Source organism: Taeniopygia guttata, chromosome 21 (genome assembly GCF_048771995.1).
Source record: "Taeniopygia guttata chromosome 21, bTaeGut7.mat, whole genome shotgun sequence".
Classification (NCBI taxonomy): Eukaryota; Metazoa; Chordata; class Aves; order Passeriformes; family Estrildidae; genus Taeniopygia; species Taeniopygia guttata.
Window position 1 is genome coordinate 6,517,321 of NC_133046.1, and position 18,280 is coordinate 6,535,600.

At 48.2% G+C, this 18,280-nt stretch overlaps 1 protein-coding gene across 4 annotated transcripts in view; it reads right to left on the bottom strand.

Moving 5' to 3' along the window:
- The window catches only part of UBR4 (ubiquitin protein ligase E3 component n-recognin 4), an 88,054-nt gene that overhangs the window by 51,611 nt on the left and 18,163 nt on the right, over positions 1–18,280 (bottom strand). For 3 of the 4 annotated variants that reach the window (XM_030289322.4, XM_041720443.2, XM_072917474.1), the window contains 24 exons: positions 17,514–17,723; positions 16,895–16,996; positions 15,905–16,005; positions 15,516–15,714; positions 15,212–15,400; positions 14,667–14,730; positions 14,281–14,472; positions 13,632–13,702; positions 13,359–13,506; positions 12,679–12,906; positions 12,339–12,509; positions 12,062–12,244; positions 9,746–9,904; positions 8,987–9,139; positions 8,445–8,672; positions 7,506–7,663; positions 6,249–6,420; positions 5,898–6,099; positions 4,355–4,518; positions 3,755–3,971; positions 3,157–3,373; positions 1,787–1,819; positions 636–699; positions 85–219 (listed from right to left, as the gene is read on the bottom strand). In XM_030289322.4, the coding sequence (XP_030145182.4) occupies positions 85–219; positions 636–699; positions 1,787–1,819; positions 3,157–3,373; positions 3,755–3,971; positions 4,355–4,518; positions 5,898–6,099; positions 6,249–6,420; positions 7,506–7,663; positions 8,445–8,672; positions 8,987–9,139; positions 9,746–9,904; positions 12,062–12,244; positions 12,339–12,509; positions 12,679–12,906; positions 13,359–13,506; positions 13,632–13,702; positions 14,281–14,472; positions 14,667–14,730; positions 15,212–15,400; positions 15,516–15,714; positions 15,905–16,005; positions 16,895–16,996; positions 17,514–17,723 (3,760 nt within the window). The remainder of the gene's footprint in view (positions 1–84; positions 220–635; positions 700–1,786; positions 1,820–3,156; positions 3,374–3,754; positions 3,972–4,354; positions 4,519–5,897; positions 6,100–6,248; positions 6,421–7,505; positions 7,664–8,444; positions 8,673–8,986; positions 9,140–9,745; positions 9,905–12,061; positions 12,245–12,338; positions 12,510–12,678; positions 12,907–13,358; positions 13,507–13,631; positions 13,703–14,280; positions 14,473–14,666; positions 14,731–15,211; positions 15,401–15,515; positions 15,715–15,904; positions 16,006–16,894; positions 16,997–17,513; positions 17,724–18,280) is intronic. The other variant, XM_030289323.4, reaches the window with a different exon arrangement.

An 18,280-nucleotide genomic window follows, 5' to 3' on the forward strand; every position in this document is an offset into this window, starting at 1 on the left:
AGGAAGGGCTCTCTAGGGCTCTGCTGCACCTCAGCCATGACCAGGCAGGTTCCAGGAGCCCCAGATCCTTGCCCTGGGCAGTACCTTGTGGTTGTGGTAGGCTGAACGGCTGGTGTGCAAGCTGGCCAGGAGGCTCTTGGTCTGCTGCTGCACGCTGGAAGGGGCTGGCATGGACAGCAGCACAGTAGCCAGTTCCTGAGCTGCAATCTTATTCTTCTCCTAAGAACAGACAAACCCCATTATTCAGTATATTTACCATCACTCAGTGTACCTGCAGCTCCCCTCCCTCACTACCCTTTTGATAGCCTCCCTCCATTTATATTTGACATTTAGGGAACACTTCACTTGTCTACACAAGAAAAGTCCCTTTGAGATTTATGGGCTCCTACCCTGCTGTTTCTGTAAACGAGGTCACTCCTCAGCACAAAAAGCCCACCAGCGTTAAATGCAAATGCCAATTGTCATTCTAAACTAGTTTCAAACGCTTTTGGCTAAGGCAACTTTCAGATCAGTGCTCTGAGCAAAAGGGATGCGGCTCTGCTCCTATCAGGCCCCCGGGGCTGCAGGAGGTAGTGCTGAGCTCGCCCCTCCTCCCCAGCTCCAAAGCTCAGGAATGTATTCAGAAAGTTACTTGCCTTCTCGTTGACTGGTCCCACAGCAAAGCAGCTTTCCAGCGCTTCTAAAGAACTCACTACTAGCCTGGAGGGAGAGAGGAAAGCAGGCTTGAGTACAGCAACCCTTCTCTCTCCTTAGCACTTTGCTTTATGCGGGCTACAGTCATGAGTAGCTCAGAGACAGCTAACGAATGCCAAGTACAAAATCAAAGCATGATAAAACCTGCCACAGGCACCATGCATATCATTTCATTGTGTTACAGACCAGAGTTAAACCTGGCTCGCGCTCACAGACAAACTTAGGACTGCTTTAATAATCCACAGCTGAAAGACAGGGGCTTTTCTCTCCCAAAGAGGATAAAACATTTCCTTACGCAGCCTGCAGCAGGGATAACTTGGATTGTCTTGACAGTCCCAATTCACCATGGCCCCCAGACGTACAGATGACTGCAGATCAAGGCTGGCTATGACACATGGGAAAAAGCGGAACCGACTTTGCTAAGGGAGCAACGTTCTACTCGCTTGCTATTTTCACACAGGTTGCTCTTTCCAATTTGGACTTTCAGCACAAAATATTCCAGAGAAAAATTAACCCAGAGCACTGGGTGTGACCCCAAGCGAGGGATGCTGAGGAATCAGTGAGCAGGCTGGGAAAACACTTGTCCCGAGGGAAAACCTGATTTACAAGTGGCAGCAAAGTCCCTGTAGCAGCACACAATTCAGGTAGAACTACCTGAAATGCCATCTGACACACCAGAAGGAGCAGGAAGATACAGGAAAAAGCAGGGAAGAGAGAGCATTAAGGGGAAAAATAGCAGTGTAGGATTGGAAGGTAGAAGGAACAATTGTCTGGTCTGGTGGTGATAAATAACATCTCCCTCCCCACAGCCACCCTCATAAAGCTTGGAGGGAACAGAAGTGGAATAAGAAGGCACAAGGAAGGAACAAAGCAGAGAGGAGTCTGTCAAATAAGCAAAGTTATGCTGTGTACAGCAAAAATCTGCAAACCACCTCATCTTTACATTTGCTAAACCATCTGCCATGCAATGACCAGAATGTAAAGAAGCAAATGTCACTTGGAAAACAAGAAAACCCCAGTCACCAAAAGCCACACCATGTGTTCTGTCTCTGACACACACTCATTCGTGCAGAGAAAAGGATGCCATACTAACCGGTCCAGGATGGTTAGGGACTCAGTGTCAGAACTTTGGGGGAGCAAAGAAAAAGGAAAAAAAAATAAAAATGTGTAAAGCTCACAGAAAAACTCCCTAGAACACATTCTAAGCAAAAGGCAAATTAAATGGGGAAATCAGGAAGCCAGGGGAGCGTCAGTCTAAGCAGGGTCTCTCTACCTGGGCAGCACACACCGGTCTGGAGTAAAACAAAGACATAGATGAGCCAGGCCACCTCACACAGAGAAGCCAAGCAGCACTTAAAGCACCACCTAAAGCACCACCCAGGCTTAAATTCGAGTGCAGACACCACACTTGAATAGAAAAGCTGCCTCCTGCCTGCCATTAGCTGTTCCTACTCCAGAGGCCCTTCAGAAGGTAACACCAAATAGGAAGAATATTTTTTTGTATCTGAGTTTTTAGAATATAATCCCACTGCTCTGAAAAACCAGAGAGTATGTCTGTGCTGAGAGGGACATCTTGTGGGGATGTCACGGCAGAGGAGGGAAGGAAAGGGAAAATAAACACAGGAAAAAATCCCATGGACTATTAGACTAAATATTAAAGGATGGCTGAACAGGTCCTTCAACTGGGCCTAAGTGGCACTTCAAGTCCTGAGCCTCCACCTGAGAATTTCAGTCAGACAAACTTAACCACCACTTCCTCACAGCTGAGCAGTGATTGTTGCCTCTGAAATGCTCATTTTTCAGCAGTACCACTTCCTCTTTGAGCTGTTTCCCTCCTGTCCTTGCTGCTTTTACAACCCTTATGATACAGACCATATGAGTTCAATGGAAAACAGAGCATGGACATAAGAAAGAACACAAATTCTGTTTATTCACTATATTTATGTGCAGGTCAGCCTTGGGGTTTGGCTCTCAGCAGGGATATGGGGGAAAACCCAACACCTTCCCCAGCACAACAGCTCAGCCTGAGGCACAAGGCAAGCTGGTGGGAGCCACAAGCCTAAAGCAGGGTCACACACAAAGCCCTCCTCAAAACTGAGCTTAACTTCAGAGAGGCCTGACCTTTGTGAGCTCCAGAGACCAAAAAAGGGCCAACTTGAAATGAAAGAATGTACCACAGCAGCAGAAATTGCTTTGAACTCCTTGAGACTGCTGAAACATGAACTAGGCAGCACAAGCAAGCACACAGCTCTACCCATTTACTGCACCAGACCAACCAAGAGCCACCACAAACCCTCCTACCAAGATAATCAAACCCTGATCTCAGTTGTTGCTGTGTAAGGCACTGAGAACAACTCATTAATTCCCTCCAGTTCTCCAAGTCAGGAAAAGCATACAAGTGCACCCAAGTGCCTGCCACAACAACCCATTTCCAAGGAGAAATAAGGGAAAGACTGGAAATACCTCTCCAGGACAGTCCCACTGGCAGCAGCAGGGGCAGCAGACTCGGTGTCCCCAGTGCCATTCCCTTGGTTGAGGTTTGGGGGACAAACGTTGCTCACAGAAGCAGATGGGAAGTCCTCGGGGGGCTCGTCAGGCCAGCCAAACTGCTCTTTGGTTTTGCCATAAATTTTAATGGAATCCATCATGGTGACTCCAGCAGGATCCACAGAAGCCCCAACTGTAGCGATGAGAGAAATTTCTTAAAAAACTGAGAAAACTGTAGCTTTTGGATACAAACCAGCCTCGTTTCACAGGACCAGGACAGCAACTACATTGTCAATACACAGCCACTGACAGTGCCACCTCCTTTGCAAGGCCACTTTCCTTCTCTTGCCTCAGTACAAAATCATTGAGCTGGACTACTGAATGCTCGCTCACAGCAGCAAGAAACTGGGCCATAAATAAAGTTATGAAACGTTCAGGGTTCCCCCCTCAGACTGTTTTTGCAGTCAGGGCAAATGAATGGATTGTGGCAACTCCCTGCTGCGAGGCGAAGCAGCTTCACCCCACCCAAACCAACCCACCAGCTGGTCAGAGCAAGCAGTGCACACAGCCTTACTGAAGATGGTGAGCTTCTTGTCAGCCTGCAGGGCCTCCTCGCGGGTGAAGGGGAAGTCGAACCAGCGGGCACGGGTCATGTTGAGCTGCATGGTGCGGCCGAAGATCTCCAGGTAGGAGGGAGCTCGCTCGATGGCCTGCGTGCCGATCTGGATCCGCATGCCTGTCATCACCATGGTGCTGTTGTTGTTGGTCACTTCGATGGTGAAACCCCCGGGCTGCAGAGAACAAACCACAGCTCAAAGGATCTGCATGCCCATCATCACCATCGTGCTATTGCTGTTGGTCACTTCCATAGTGAAACCCCTGGGCTGCAGAGAACAAACCACAGCTCAAAGGATCTGCATGCCCCTCATCACCATGGTGCTGGTGTTGTTGGTCACTTCGATGGTGAAACCCCCGGGCTGCAGAGAACAAACCACAGCTCAAAACTCCCTCTGAAGGCAAGGACTCTGTACAGAAGTGCCTCCACTGTTTACTGAATTAGAGTATTTGTGCAGGATCATTTGAACAAAGCAGTCTCCTTAAGGCAAGGCATGGTATCAACATGAACGGTAATGTCACCCAGAAGCCAGCAGAGTCCCCAGACTGCCCCACTCACCTTTGTGTTGGCCACGTACATGCCCGTGGAATTGAGCCGGTGCTTGATCTGCTGGGCATTGTACACCTGCAGCAGGTCATTGCCCCCGAACTCCACGTCTGTCAGCTGCTGGTTGTGCTCAAAGAAGTCAATGGGGAAGTTCACCTGGCTGGATGTGCGAGTTGCTAAAAGGGGAAAGAGATCTTTATGACAAAAGACATTCTAAACAGGCAAAGTTGTAGTAAAAAACCTGCAGAAACAACTCGCCTCCTTTGGAAAGTATTTCTATATACATCTGTTGGATTTTTTACTACTCAAACTTAGGAAGAAGAAGGTGAAAAAGAAGGACTCGTCTCTGTCTAAAAACTTCTATCTTGTTTTATATATATTACCGTATTTTAAAACTTTAAACTCTGAGTTTTCTACTATGTGATATTATACACTTTTATTTAAATTATGCACTAATAATCTTAGTTTTATTATTTAATTATGGAAGCCTTCTCTACAGCTTCAGGTCAAATGCAGTGTTCTCTTGAGGGTCAGTGCCTACCAGCACAGAAAGCTTAAATTCTCAGTAACCAGGGCTCCAACATTCATCTATGGAAATATTTTATCCACTTAGCCAGTACTTAGGTAATTGTCAGAAGGAGTGTTGTAAGTATTTAGATGATGTAGATCAATCTTTACATCTCCATTAGTCCTGGATTGCAAGATAAGTGTGTATTCTATTTGCATCTGTTAGAGGTGGGGCAATTATCTTCTGTTCACTGGACAGTTTTCTTTATCTCTTCCACAAACCAATCCTCCCTCCAGGAGATAGCTTCTGTTACTAATTATCTTATGTTAATGGGCCATTGAGTGTCCCTGCATGGCTGAGAAAATTCCATCATCCCATTGGGAGAAGCTCCCCCAGGGGGAGCAGCCAAGCATTCCTACCTGGATGCAATCTGAGATTTTGGGACACCACAGCAGCCTTTTCCCACTGCACTCCCAGAGCAGCAGCTCTTTCCCACTGCATTCCCAGAGCAGCAGCTCTTCCCCACTGCATTCCCAGAGGAGCCCAGGCCCATCTCCCCCAGCCCTGGAGCTCCAGAGGAAAACTCCCCCTTGTGCAGGATCCTGCTCCAGCAGAAGCACAGCTGGCACTGCAGGAGGGCTGAGCCACCCTGGGATGGGGCTGCTGCCACCTCCCTGACCCACAGGCTGCCAGGGCCTGTTCTGACTCTGTCAGTGTTGTTTTGTATTACTGCAGTTTATTTTATTTTAAAAATTTTCTTCCCAAATAAAGAACTGTTATTCCTGCTCTCATATCTTTGCCTGAGAGCCCCTTAATTTCAAAATGTTACCAATTCAGAGGGAGGGGGTTTACATTGCCCATCTGAGGGAAGGCTCCTGCCTTCCTTAGTGGACACCTGTCTGTTCATACCAAGACAGATTTTGGCACCCTGATCCTTTTCTACGAACAGAAGATAACTGCCACACCTCTAACAGATGGCAAAGAGAAGACACACTTATCTTGAGCCCCAGGAGCACGAGTTACAAAGGCCACGTGAGGAGCCCTTACTGATGGCGGCCGCCTTGCGCTTGCGCACGGGTTTCATGATGCTGATGACGCTGCTGGGCTGCAGGGAGGGCTGCAGCCAGTAGGACGTGTTCTCCACGTTGGCCATGTAGATCCTCAGGCTGCCATCCTCACACAGCAGGATCATGGTGGTCCTCTGCTGCTCGTTGCAGGCCGTGTGACGGATGGCCACCATGTCCTGGATCTGCAAGGCAAGGCAAGGGCTTGGTAACTCTTGAGTGGAGAAACAAACTCTTTGTATTAGGAAAGGCTGCCAAGACTCTGGAAATCTGGTTGATAGAAGAACAAGAAACCAAATTTTAAGTGTCAAAAATACAGGGAATCCTGACTAACCTTTGCTTTGGCTGGCAAGGTCTTAATCTCCTGAATGAGGAAGGTGTCTGGCTTCACCATCACCACCAGTGGGACACCCGTGGTCTGCTGGACACAGCACACCAGGCCAGGGTGGTTCATCACCTCAGACCACTGACACAGGGCTGGAGAAGTCTTACTGCCACCATTGGAACTGCAAGGGACAAAGGGAACAATGACATTCATCTAAGGAGCAGCACAAGCAAAACCACACAAATTTCACTGCGCTCAAATCAGTTAAACCTTTGTCCTGAGCACTGCATCAATGAACAGTGTCTGGTTTACAAGTGAGAAACCCGAAACCGTCACCACAGTGGGCAGAAACCACAAGCACACCTATCTTCAGCCCTGATCCCTACCCTGCAAACTTGAAGAAAAACTGGCTTAGTGTTGCATTTTTGCCCCAAATCAAGGAGGTAATTTATAAATGGTTTTCAGCAATGGTTTTATCTGAATGGATGAACAATTCCACGTTTTAACACAACCAGCAGCAATAAGCAAAGGCTACTGCAGGAGAATCAGTGTCTGCTCACTGGAAAAAGTGGAAACAGAACTGCAAAAAGATTAAGCCAAACTCAACTGGAGTTCAGGAGCTCTTGGAACCTGACCCTCCTTCAGAGCCCACTTGTGACAGTGCCTTGTGTCAGGCCAGTGAAGAGTCTGTGGCCTGAGTGCCCAGCACTGTGTATCAGAAAACCAAATAGAACTGTCTTTTTCTTGCCACATTCATAGAGTAAGAGATTGGTTTCCCTCAAGGGAGTCTGAAAATCAGCCTTAACATGCACAATGCACAAGGTCCACTGCAGCAGTGGTGCTGAAAGGAAACAAAGACTTCCTTCTCGGCCGCCTCGGTGAGGGCGGATAATCCCATCGGTTCCAGCGGCTGCACCTCGAGCAGCTCTCTCTGTGCAGCTCCACTGCTCTGCACACACCTTTCTGCTCTGAAATCCTGCTGGGAGGACAAAATGCATGTGTGGCTCACTGCTGAAACAGCCAGCTTTGGTTTCTAATCATTCTGCAACTGGGATATCATGGAATTCCTGAGCTGGAAGGGACTCACAAGGATCACCCAAGTCCATTAGGACAGAAGAACCATGAAAAGTAGCAAGAAATCATCGGCCAACAGGGAATCTTCACCACACTGTTTGGCCATTCAGAGCAGGGATGCTTAATAATAAGATGTATTTATTAAAGAAAGAAAGAAATAAAAATGCAGGGAGCGTCCCCCACGATCCTCACCTCTTGATATTAATTGGGAAGAGCCGCTGCACTTCCAGGCTGGCTCGGCTGATGGTGGCTGCGAAGGATTTGCCTTGGCAGTAGCTGAAGAACAACATCTGCAGCACGTGGGAGTAATAGACTGACACCCCCCCTCCTGCCACCTGGCCATTGCTGTCCTGGGGGATCCAGAGAAATGCCAACATTTAACACAAAAACAAATATCCCCAAACACTCTGTCAGGCTTTTAAATTTATGATGGAATTATTCCCAAAGCCGCCCCTCCTCCCCAGCAGTAAGAGAACAGAGCCCTAAATGACAATTTTCTAAGCTGAACTCCTGGGTGAACTCATCCATCAGACACTTCAAAGGCTCTGGGAGGGGATGCTGAGCCTGCACACCCGGAGGCTGTAGGTAACACCCTGAGCTCCCGCAGCTGTGAGCCTCAGTGCTGTGTGACAGTGTCACATGGAGCATCCCCTGGATGCCCAGCTCATAAAAGACCTTCCTGAAAGCCTCCTTCCCATCTATTCCTGTTTTGAAGCAGCTAGGGTAAAAACACTGGAGAGATTTTAAAGGTCATCCTCAAGAGAAGAAACAAAGCCTGATTGCAGCTCTCCAGCCCCAGCCATGGTGATTTATCCCTTCTGCTCCGGCACCTTTGGAGTGCCTTGCTCTGAGAACAGCACTGCTCTGAAGGCATCTCCCCGCTGAGAAATCCTACTGGGCATGACTTCAGAGCCAGCCATGGAAAACATGCTCCATTTTCTAGATGAAAGGATCAAGGGGTTTAATTTTCACCCCCACCTCCTTTTACTGTAAGGATATTTCTCTCTTTAGAGGAATGAGAAAGCTCCTTGATCTAGATCAGGGGGCTTGAAAGGAGAAGGGGAAAAAAAAGGAAACTTCTGCCTTCAAACAGAAGATGCAAAAAAAGAGAGAAAGGGAAGTCACCAGCACCTTCAGGTCCTCGTGGTTGACTTCAAGCACATTGGTGACATAGAAGGGCCCGTGCTGGGCACTGCTGGCCTCCTCCATCAGCTGCGTGTAGATGTAGCCAGCAGAGGACATGATCACAATGATGTTCTTCCCCTCCTCGTTGAACAGGAAAGTGACATCCCTGATTTTGGAACTCGGTAGGAGGAAGTAGAAAGTTGGACTCAAGGCATCTACTGAGAGGTCATAAATCTGTGGGAAGAACCAAGGAAATAATTAACTACAATGATCACCAAGGTAGAATTAACTGCTATGATACAGAACAGTGCAAATGAACAAGAGCTGAGATGAGGGAATCCCCATGAGGTGTTACAGTTTGGGGCTTTTTTTATCTTTGAGTTCTTTGAGTTCGCTTTTCCTTGCAGGAACAGCCCAAACATCTCAGATTTGTATTTCCAATTAATTTCTAAGAATATTACCACATTCTCCCACATGCAGCTCCCTGAGGATCCAGAGTCTGATGTCTGCCAGAAGCTCTATCATCAACAGCTCATGGCCAGACATACCTTCACAAAGTCTGCAGTGACAATGGCCAGCTCTGTTTGAGATCCTGGCAGCCACACAGCTTTGATGATGAAATTCCCAGTGGCCAGTTGGGGATGAAGCACCAAATGATCAGAGACTGATCCAGAGCTGCTGAATGTTAACACATGGCAATCCTGGAGTAATGGAGAAAATTGGTTAAATATTAAAACAAAGTGTTTACAAATATTTGAAGCCAAGAATGGAGTTAAAAGTCAGTATTTCTCTTACAGCAAGTAATGATTCAGAGACTCTAAATCTCAATTTCCTGCATTGAAGATAAATGACATGAAGGTTTGAAAAGAAAAACACTACAGAGAGTGCAGCTTTTTCTCAGCTAAATAACACATCTGTAAATTCTGCACAGGGAAAGTTGAATCTAAATTTGGGGGAATACAAAAAAGAGGAGTCCTTGCCAAAGAACACTAATTGTTACAGACTAGTTTTAACACACTAAGTTTGACATGACTAAACCTTGACTCTTGTCTTAAAACAAAAAAACAAAATCAGCCTAAATACAATAAGAAATACTATTTCAAAGCACTGTCTCATTAATTATATTGTTCATACAGGTCCTGCTTTTTTTACCTTATCTATCTAGTAGAAAAGTGAATCAGGAGCTGAATTAGTGACAGAACTTTGGAGGCAGCTCCATGCTAACTCCTCAGAGCAAACAGTGCTGTTCCAGCTGGCTTTCAGCTGATGTTTGCAGCTCCCTGGAAAAGGCTTTGGCAGGCACTTACCTTCAGCCCACACACAGCCAGGTAGTCCTCCTTGCAGGGATTCCCTGTCAGGCTCAGCACAGTGAACGGGACGGGCGCCGATGCCAGGCGGGTGAGGGTCAGTTTCCTTTTGCTGGAGTCGGCTTGTTTCAGCAGGGCTGAGAGCTGGAGCACTGTGATCTGCACCACAGCATCAGCTCAGTTATCTGACTGTAACTGAGGTCACTCAGGCACTTCAGTTCCAGATCCCAGTTACAGAACCAGAACCACAGATTTAACTTGGTTATCCAACTCTGCAACTGAGGGCAGTCAGGCATTTCAATTCCAGATCCCACAGCTACAGAACCAGAACCACAGATTGAACTTGGTTATCTGACTGTAACTGAGGGCAGTCAGGTATTTCAGTTCCAGATCCCACAGTTACAGAACCAGAACCACAGATTGAACTTGGTTATCTGACTGTAACTGAGGGCAGTCAGGCACTTCAATTCCAGATTCCAGTTACAGAAGCAGAACCACAGATTGAACTTGGTTATCTGACTGTAACTGAGGGCAGTCAGGCACTTCAATTCCAGATCCCACAGTTACAGAAGCAGAACCACAGACTGAACTTGGTCATACAACTCTGCAACTGAGGGGAATCAGGCATTTCCATTCCAGATCCCACAGTTATTCAGTTGATTCTGAATCAGAATCATCAAGGCTGGAAGGGATCCATGAGATCACCGAGTCAAACCATCACCCCAGAACCACCACAATCACCCCTAACTACAAATGTAAGTGCCATGTCCAGACACTTCTTGAACACCTCCAGAGTTGGTGACTCTATCACCTCTCTGGGTGACTTATTCCAATGTCTGGGCAACTTATTCCAAAGTCTGACTACTCCTGCAGACAAATTTTTGCTTATATTAACCTCCCTTGGTGCACCTTAAGGTCATTTCCTCTTGTCATTTCTCTGAGTCATGGACCCCCGCCCCGACTCCAAGCTCCTCTCAGGTGGCTGCAGTGAGGTGGGTGATGGCAGTGAGTTGTTCTCACTGCTCCTGCTGCAGGAACTCTTCTTCATTAACAGTTTTTCCTACAAGAGGTTCCCCATAGCTACGCAAAACTTCACACCAGATATCAAGACAGGCAGAACAAACCTTAGTCCTGCCTGTTCCTCAGCACTGTGCCATTTCCCTGGGAACCCAGTGCATCCAGCACTGTGCCATTTCCCTGGGAACCCAGTGCATCCAGCACTGTGCCACTTCCTTGGGAACCCAGTGCATCCAGCACTGTGCCATTTCCCTGGGAACCCAGTGCATCCAGCACTGTGCCATTTCCCTGGGAACCCAGTGCATCCAGCACTGTTCCACTTCCCTGGGAACCCAGTGCATCCAGCACTGTTCCATTTCCCCTGGGAACCCAGTGCATCCAGCACTGTTCCACTTCCCTGGGAACCCAGTGCATCCAGCACTGTTCCACTTCCCTGGGAACCCAGTGCATCCAGCACTGTGCCACTTCCCTGGGAACCCAGTGCATCCAGCACTGTTCCCTCTCCCTGGGAACCCAGTGCATCCAGCACTGTTCCCTCTCCCTGGGAACCCAGTGCATCCAGCACTGTTCCACTTCCCTGGGAACCCAGTGCATCCAGCACTGTTCCCTCTCCCTGGGAACCCAGTGCATCCAGCACTGTTCCACTTCCCTGGGAACCCAGTGCATCCCACTTGGGAACCCCAGGATGCAGCACAGTTCCCCTTCTGTCGGGAGCCCAGGCTCCAGCACAGTTCCCCTTCCCTCGGGAGCCCAGGCTCCAGCACAGTTCCCCTTCCCTCGGGAGCCCAGGGCTCCAGCATAGTTCCCCTTCCCTCAGGAGCCCAGGGCTCCAGCACAGTTCCCCTTCTGTCAGGAGCCCAGGGCTCCAGCACAGTTCCCCTTCCCTCAGGAGCCCAGGGCTCCAGCACAGTTCCCTTTCCCTCAGGAGCCCAGGGCTCCAGCACAGTTCCCTTTCCCTCAGGAGCCCAGGGCTCCAGCACAGTTCCCCTCCCATCAGGAGCCCAAAGCTCCAGCACAGTTCCCCTTCCCTCAGGAGCCCAAAGCTCCAGCACAGTTCCCCTTCCCTCAGGAGCCCAGGGCTCCAGCACAGTTCCCCTTCCCTTGGGAGCCCAGGCTGCACTGCTGTTCCCCTTCCCTCAGGAGCCCAGGCTCCAGCACAGTTTCCCTTCCCTCGGGAGCCCAGGCTCCAGCGCTGTTCCCCTTCCCTCAGGAGCCCAGGGCTCCAGCACAGTTCCCTTTCCCTCGGGAGCCCAGGCTCCAGCACAGTTCCCCTTCCCTCGGGAGCCCATGGGGGCTGACCTTGCCCTTCTCGTGGCTGACAGCCAGGTGCTGGCGGCGGCCGTGGGGCGAGGACAGCACGCACATGGCCACGCGCCGCAGCACGTGCGCGCTGATCAGCTGCCGGATGGTCTGGCCCTGGTCCCCGCTGTAGTTCATGCGCACGTTCTCAAAGGCGCCTTCCTGCGAGCCGAGGGTGGGCACCTGAGCCAGGGAAAGCACCAGAGGGTGTCACTGGAATGTCTCTGTTTAACAGCCACTCCCCCCAGCCACACTGTTAATTCCTTTTGTTCCGTACCATCAGCTGATCCGTCATTTCTACTGATTTGTCCAAAGTGTGGAGCTCACTGAGAGCCTGCTGGGCACGGCTGCTGCTCCCCATGGCTGAAGCTTGCTGGAAGTTGACCTGGATGGCATCCATCAGGAAATTCAGCATCTCCAGCACCAAAGGTGCAAAGGAAAAGTTGGCCTACAAGAAACAGATCAGGCAAATGAGGAACAAGAGATGGGAGCTGCATGTAAACGGCTTTTTAAAGCCTGACACCCCTTTATGACCCTCTCATCTCAGCTTCTAACCAACCCAGCCTGCCCAAGATCCTCATTATAACGCATCTCTGTTTAGAAGCTGACAATTATACCTGGGACTGCAGCTCCTCTCGACAGCCCTCCACGTTTCTGCACAGGCTGCTCTTTTTGGGCTTCTCCTCGTCGGGGCCCTTGCCCTCGCTGATGGTGACCTTGGCCTTCTCAGCCGGGGACGTGCTGGCGTGGCGGATGACGCTCTCGGGCACGCGGGGCTCGCTCTGGAAGGCTGATTCCTTCATGGTAGAGCTCATCCCACTGCTGGGAGTTCTCTTCACCAGCGCCTGGGAATGACAGAGTAACGCTAAAACCCCAAACCAGGCTCAACCTGGCTACTGATGAAGTGAACACAGATTGTAAAAGCAGCAATTCAAGCATAGTTCTAAAGAAATTACATTCTGCATGTGAGTCTCCACCCAAGGATTTAAAACTTTCCATATATAAGATACAATTATTTCATTTGCTGCTAGTGGAAAACATGGGAAAAGGTGTTCTTTGCTGTGCACCAAATTCTGTAAAGGCAGGTGGCATCTCAGGAGTCACTAGGACGCAGATGTACCAATGCTCTTATTTGGTGCAAAAAAAATTAATTTCCAGGTAAGCTGTAAATTCTGGGGGTTCATTATAAAGGCAAAGCTTTCAAGTCCTAACACTCCTGAGTACTCAAATTCTGACATAACTTACTGCAGAACAGAAAATTGCAAAGGACTTGAAAATGAAGACATAAAGAGTTTACCAGGCAGCTGCCATCCTCTTTGGCTCCACAGTCACAGAAGAAGGATCCGTACTTGGCGTAAGAAATCTCATGATCCTTGTGACAAACTTTAGCACAAACTGTGCAAACACCAACCCCATCAACCATCTTGCAAGTGTGACAGTGGTACCTGCCCAAAATAAGCCAGGTGAGTTTTGACAGGCAGTGCCTTGAGGCTCACAAACTACACTAGTTTCCTTCCCAATGGCCAGAAATACCACACTGAAACTCTGAACTCAAGCTTGAGACTCTTACCAGTGTTGATTCATGAATTCTTTCTGTGTGATGGTGAAGGTACAGAGTTTATTGCAGAGAGAATCTTCATCCTATCCAGAAGAAAATCGTTTTAGGAAGGTGTTCTAACTGCAGCTACAGTAAAATACGTGTACAGAATAAATTCCCCAGACACCAAAGATACATTTTAAGAATAGCAAATTTTAGCAACATTGAGCTAGAAGGCAGCTGGTATCAAACCACATGGAGAGGGCAGATGGTGACACATTGTAGTAACACAAAATGGTTAACAAAAAAAAGAAATAGTAACAAAAAAATTGATACAAAAAAATAAAGGACACATTCTAACAGCTTTTTTTCACTACTCGACAGCAGTTATATTACTAATCTAAGCTGCTTGCTGATACAAAAACTACTAATTGCCAGCCAACCAGCAGGAACAAGCCTATTTTATTCCATTTCTTCATTTTTTAATTTAAAAAAATTTAAATATTTGTTGACATCACAAAGTTAACACATCCATGCAGGAATGACAGATCCTCTCCTCCAGCCCTGACACGTCGGGTCCTTCACTCGGTGAACACAAAATCTCAGTTGGTAAGCTGAGTGATTTGGGAGTTCAAAATAAGCCCTCCTGTCCTTTGCAGCATCCACTGTGCCTGTTGCCTACCGAGTCCTCAGCCTGAGAGTCCTCCTCCTCCACAGCCAGCTCCTCCACCCAGTCCGAGTCCACCTCGATGGCGCGCTCCTCGCCGTCCACGGACAGGTGGCTGGGGCCCTGCCCGCTGCTCTGGCTCAGGGCGTTGGTGACATCGGCCAGGTAGGACACGATGTGGCACGTGCACTCCAGGATTGTCACGTGCTGGGGAACAGAAGGCAAGGAAAATCAGAGGTGATGCTCACAGCCTACAACAGCTGCTACAGGGCATGAAACAGGACAGTCACCCGCTGGTCAAATGGCTTTAAAATTCCCACCAGGCAATCAAACCAAACCAGGACAGCTGAAGTCATGCCTGGGAGTCATTCCTGCAAGGGCAGCACCAGCACAAGTCTTACCTTCCCTTGCATGACGTTGGCATTCATTTTCTCTACCACGTTCTTTTGAGACAGGTATTTCTTGCTGCAACACAGAACACTGGGAATTACTACAGAATGGTTCAGGATGGAAAGGATCCTAAAGCCCATCTCATCCCACCCCCTGCCACGGGCAGGGACACCTTCCACTATCCCAGGCTGGACCAAGCCACATCCAACCTGGCCTGGAACACTCCCTGGGATGAGGAGTCCAAAACCCTTCACTCCAGTTGACAGTCTTTGGGATGTATAAACTCAGTCCTGACCAACTGCTTCAAGCATTCAGTTTGCTTTAGATTAACAACAGGGAATACATAAATGCAGTAATTAAACCATCCAGAGTAAAGAAACAAAATGTGATTGTTCAGAACAGATGGACATGAATCAGCCTCCCTCAGATGCTATATCCCAAACAACAAACAATAAACTAGGAGAGAAGGGATTATCTGTAAACACAAATTTCTGTCCCCAAAATAAATTTTAAAACCCCACAAATGAAGCATCAGCAGTACAGAGTTCACTCTCACCATCTGCCCAGCCAGTCCACAGCAGCACCGTGCAGCTGGAGGTGTCCTGCCCCCTGTCCTGCACTGGCCAAAGTCGCCATGACGACCATCAGCTCAGGAAAGCCCGTGCCATCCCCGTTGGCCAACATCTCTGTTGCCATTGGTATCAGAGTGCTGAGCAGAACAGTGCACACGCCTTCCCCCACTTGGCTGAGCAAAAAGAGGAGAGTTTCACACAGGTGCCACAACGAACCAGCACAACTCACACAAGATCACTCCAGAGAACACAGAGCACACACAAGACAGGACCGAGGCTGTGCTGTACCTGTTCTCCCGAACAATGTAAGTGGTCAGGAGCTGCAGCAGCTGCCTGTTCTCCTGCACCACGTCCAGCTGGTCCGAGTCCTTGGGGGGGGACATGGTCATCCTGGTCAGCCAGGCCTGCAGTCTCACGGGCTCCACGCAGGCCAGCTGGGCCAGGGAGCCGCAGAGGCGCAGCAGGCTGGGGTTGGGGCTCTTCTCAGCTGGGGGGAAAGTTACTGTCAGTGACAGATGCTCCAAGGAGCATGTGTGAAAATGGCTTTCCTTGAAAGCGTGAAGCTGTGACCCCACTCCCTCCCACAGATTTTCTTCCAAGCACCTTGCAATCTCAGACAACACAAGAACAGTGTGAAGTGGAAAAGGCAGGATGGAGGAGATCCTACTGGCACTTACTCAGCTGGAAGAGCTTGGTGAAGAATTTCAGCACCCTGTTACAGAACTTGGCTGAGAGGTTCTCGTTGGCCGTCGCCATCATGATCTGCACCAGTTCTCCACTGTACAGAGCGGAGAATTAAGTCAGCTTTGTAAAGAGCAGCCCATTCTCCTTCTCACTGGCTCCACTTCTCTCCACCCTCACGTTTCAGACTGGCAGGAGTTTGTGTTAGCACTGCTCAGCAGCCAAACCACAGAAACTGCTTTCAGCCAAACAGCAAACCCAGCTCAGACCAAAACTCATAAATGGGCTCCTCAGTAGCATTGCAGTGTTCTCTACATATCCAGTCACAAAAGGGCCTGAACTGGCTCCAAAACAGAAGTCAAGATTTTCTTGCCTATCTTTCCCTTCCATGCTAACAGTGTACAGCCACCAGGCTGCTTTCATTCTGAACTGTTCAACAGGTAGAGAGAAAAACCAGGCAATGGTCAGCTTTCTGATAGAGAAAGCTTCTTCTCTTGCTCACCTCATACTCAGAACACTGTGGCTGTGCTAGGCTGTTTCTATCACAGCTGTTCTAGGCTGCTGCCAGCACAATTTATCTTTAGGATTCCAAGTCAGGCCAACCCTCCTCCCCCACCCTTAAAATTATCAACCTGTGGCCCCACAGAAGCACTGAGAGAATTTGGGATTTTGCAGCTTGGTCTGTAAGTGCCTTATGGAGCAGCATCTCTCAGAAACCTGCTCTGACAGAACAATTATCCTGTAAGATTCCCCACTGATCATCACTGTGAGGCCTCTCTGAACATCTGATTTGGACAAAGATCCAGGTCCTCTCCCCCCAGAGTCTCTCCCACTCTCCTGCACTGCCTGAAGGATATTCTGGCTCCACAGAGTCTGTATTTTCCTGCACAATGGCATTAACATCCCCTTGGTGTCTACACTGACAAGCTAACAGAAAATGGAAGAGAAATGAAGTCCTTGGGCTACAACTTCCATGGTGACTTCACCTTTCTGAAAAGAACTCCTCCATGGCTTTTCTGGCCTGGCTGCTCTCCAGCTGTTTCTCCAGATGCTGCAAACATTCCTCCAAGATGGACTCATCCAGGCCACTGAGGATTAAAAGAGGGACAGATAAGGATCAAATACATGAGGATGAAATAAGAACATCTAAAAACAATTTCAACAATCACAACAGTTCTAAGAGGCCAGAAGTGATATTTGCCATTATAATTCCAGTAATTTTCCCACCAATTGAAAGCAGCTCTTCCCCCAACAGACAGGAGAAAAACAATTGATGAACGAAGAACTTTACATAATCACCAACAAATCCACCAAGTTAGAACAAAGGGGCCCAGCCAGAAACCTAAAATAATCCAGACCTTTCAGACACCTCACATACAAATTCCTATAAAGAGCTTCTCCTTTTACACTTCAAATCTCTTCTACTGTTACTCCTCCCCATTCTCTCTTCCTCTCACCTCCACTCCACAATTCTAATAATGTGAAAAAAAAAAAAAAATCTCATAGTATACAAGTACAGAAGCTTTCAATAGATAAAAACAAGCAGATTTTTTCTGTTCCAGAACCAACCCTGCTGTAGCCAATCTTTGCACACAGCTTTGTTACCTGTTTGGGTCAGAATGATGGGCCAGTATGTTATAGCACCCCATGATCAGCTTCTCATAAACACGTGCCAGGAACTCATCAGAGTCCGCCGGGCCCAGGATCCTTTCCAGGGAGTTGCTGCTGATTTCTGCCACACTCTCTGTGCTGGTCTCCAGAAGAAGGGGCAGCAGGGAATGGATCACCTGGGGTGGGTTCGGATCATCTGACCAGCTTGAGAAGAAAAGGACACAAGTTAATTCCCCACACAATGTATCACAGATCATCCCTGCTGGAAACCAGAATTCACATTAAGTGAGGCACACTCTGGACGGAAGTCAGTGATGAAACCCTTTTTGGAAAGGTGGGATAAAAACACTGGCCCAGCCATTTCCCCCATCAGAAAAAGAGTCACCCTTTGGAAAATTCTACATGTTACTTTTGCATATATACAGTTACAACATTTGCCTAGACAGTCCCACTATCATATATCAAGGCTTTGATGCATGGTTGTCTGCATTATCAAAAACTACTTTTTGGTTTCAGAGTACTTTAGACTAATTCCCTGGAAAAAAAATGGCATTTCACTTTTCTTTAAACATTAAAAACTTCACACAAGTGAATGATAACAAAACACAAATGAATTAATTAGATTCATATCATGTTAGTTTATATCCCCTTTTCTTCAAGTCCATATTTGACAAACAGGTTTCCCCCAGGGAGCTTGACTTTTGGAGATACTACAGGAAGACAAAGACTGTCTGTCATTCATTTGGTACTTGGAACTGTGA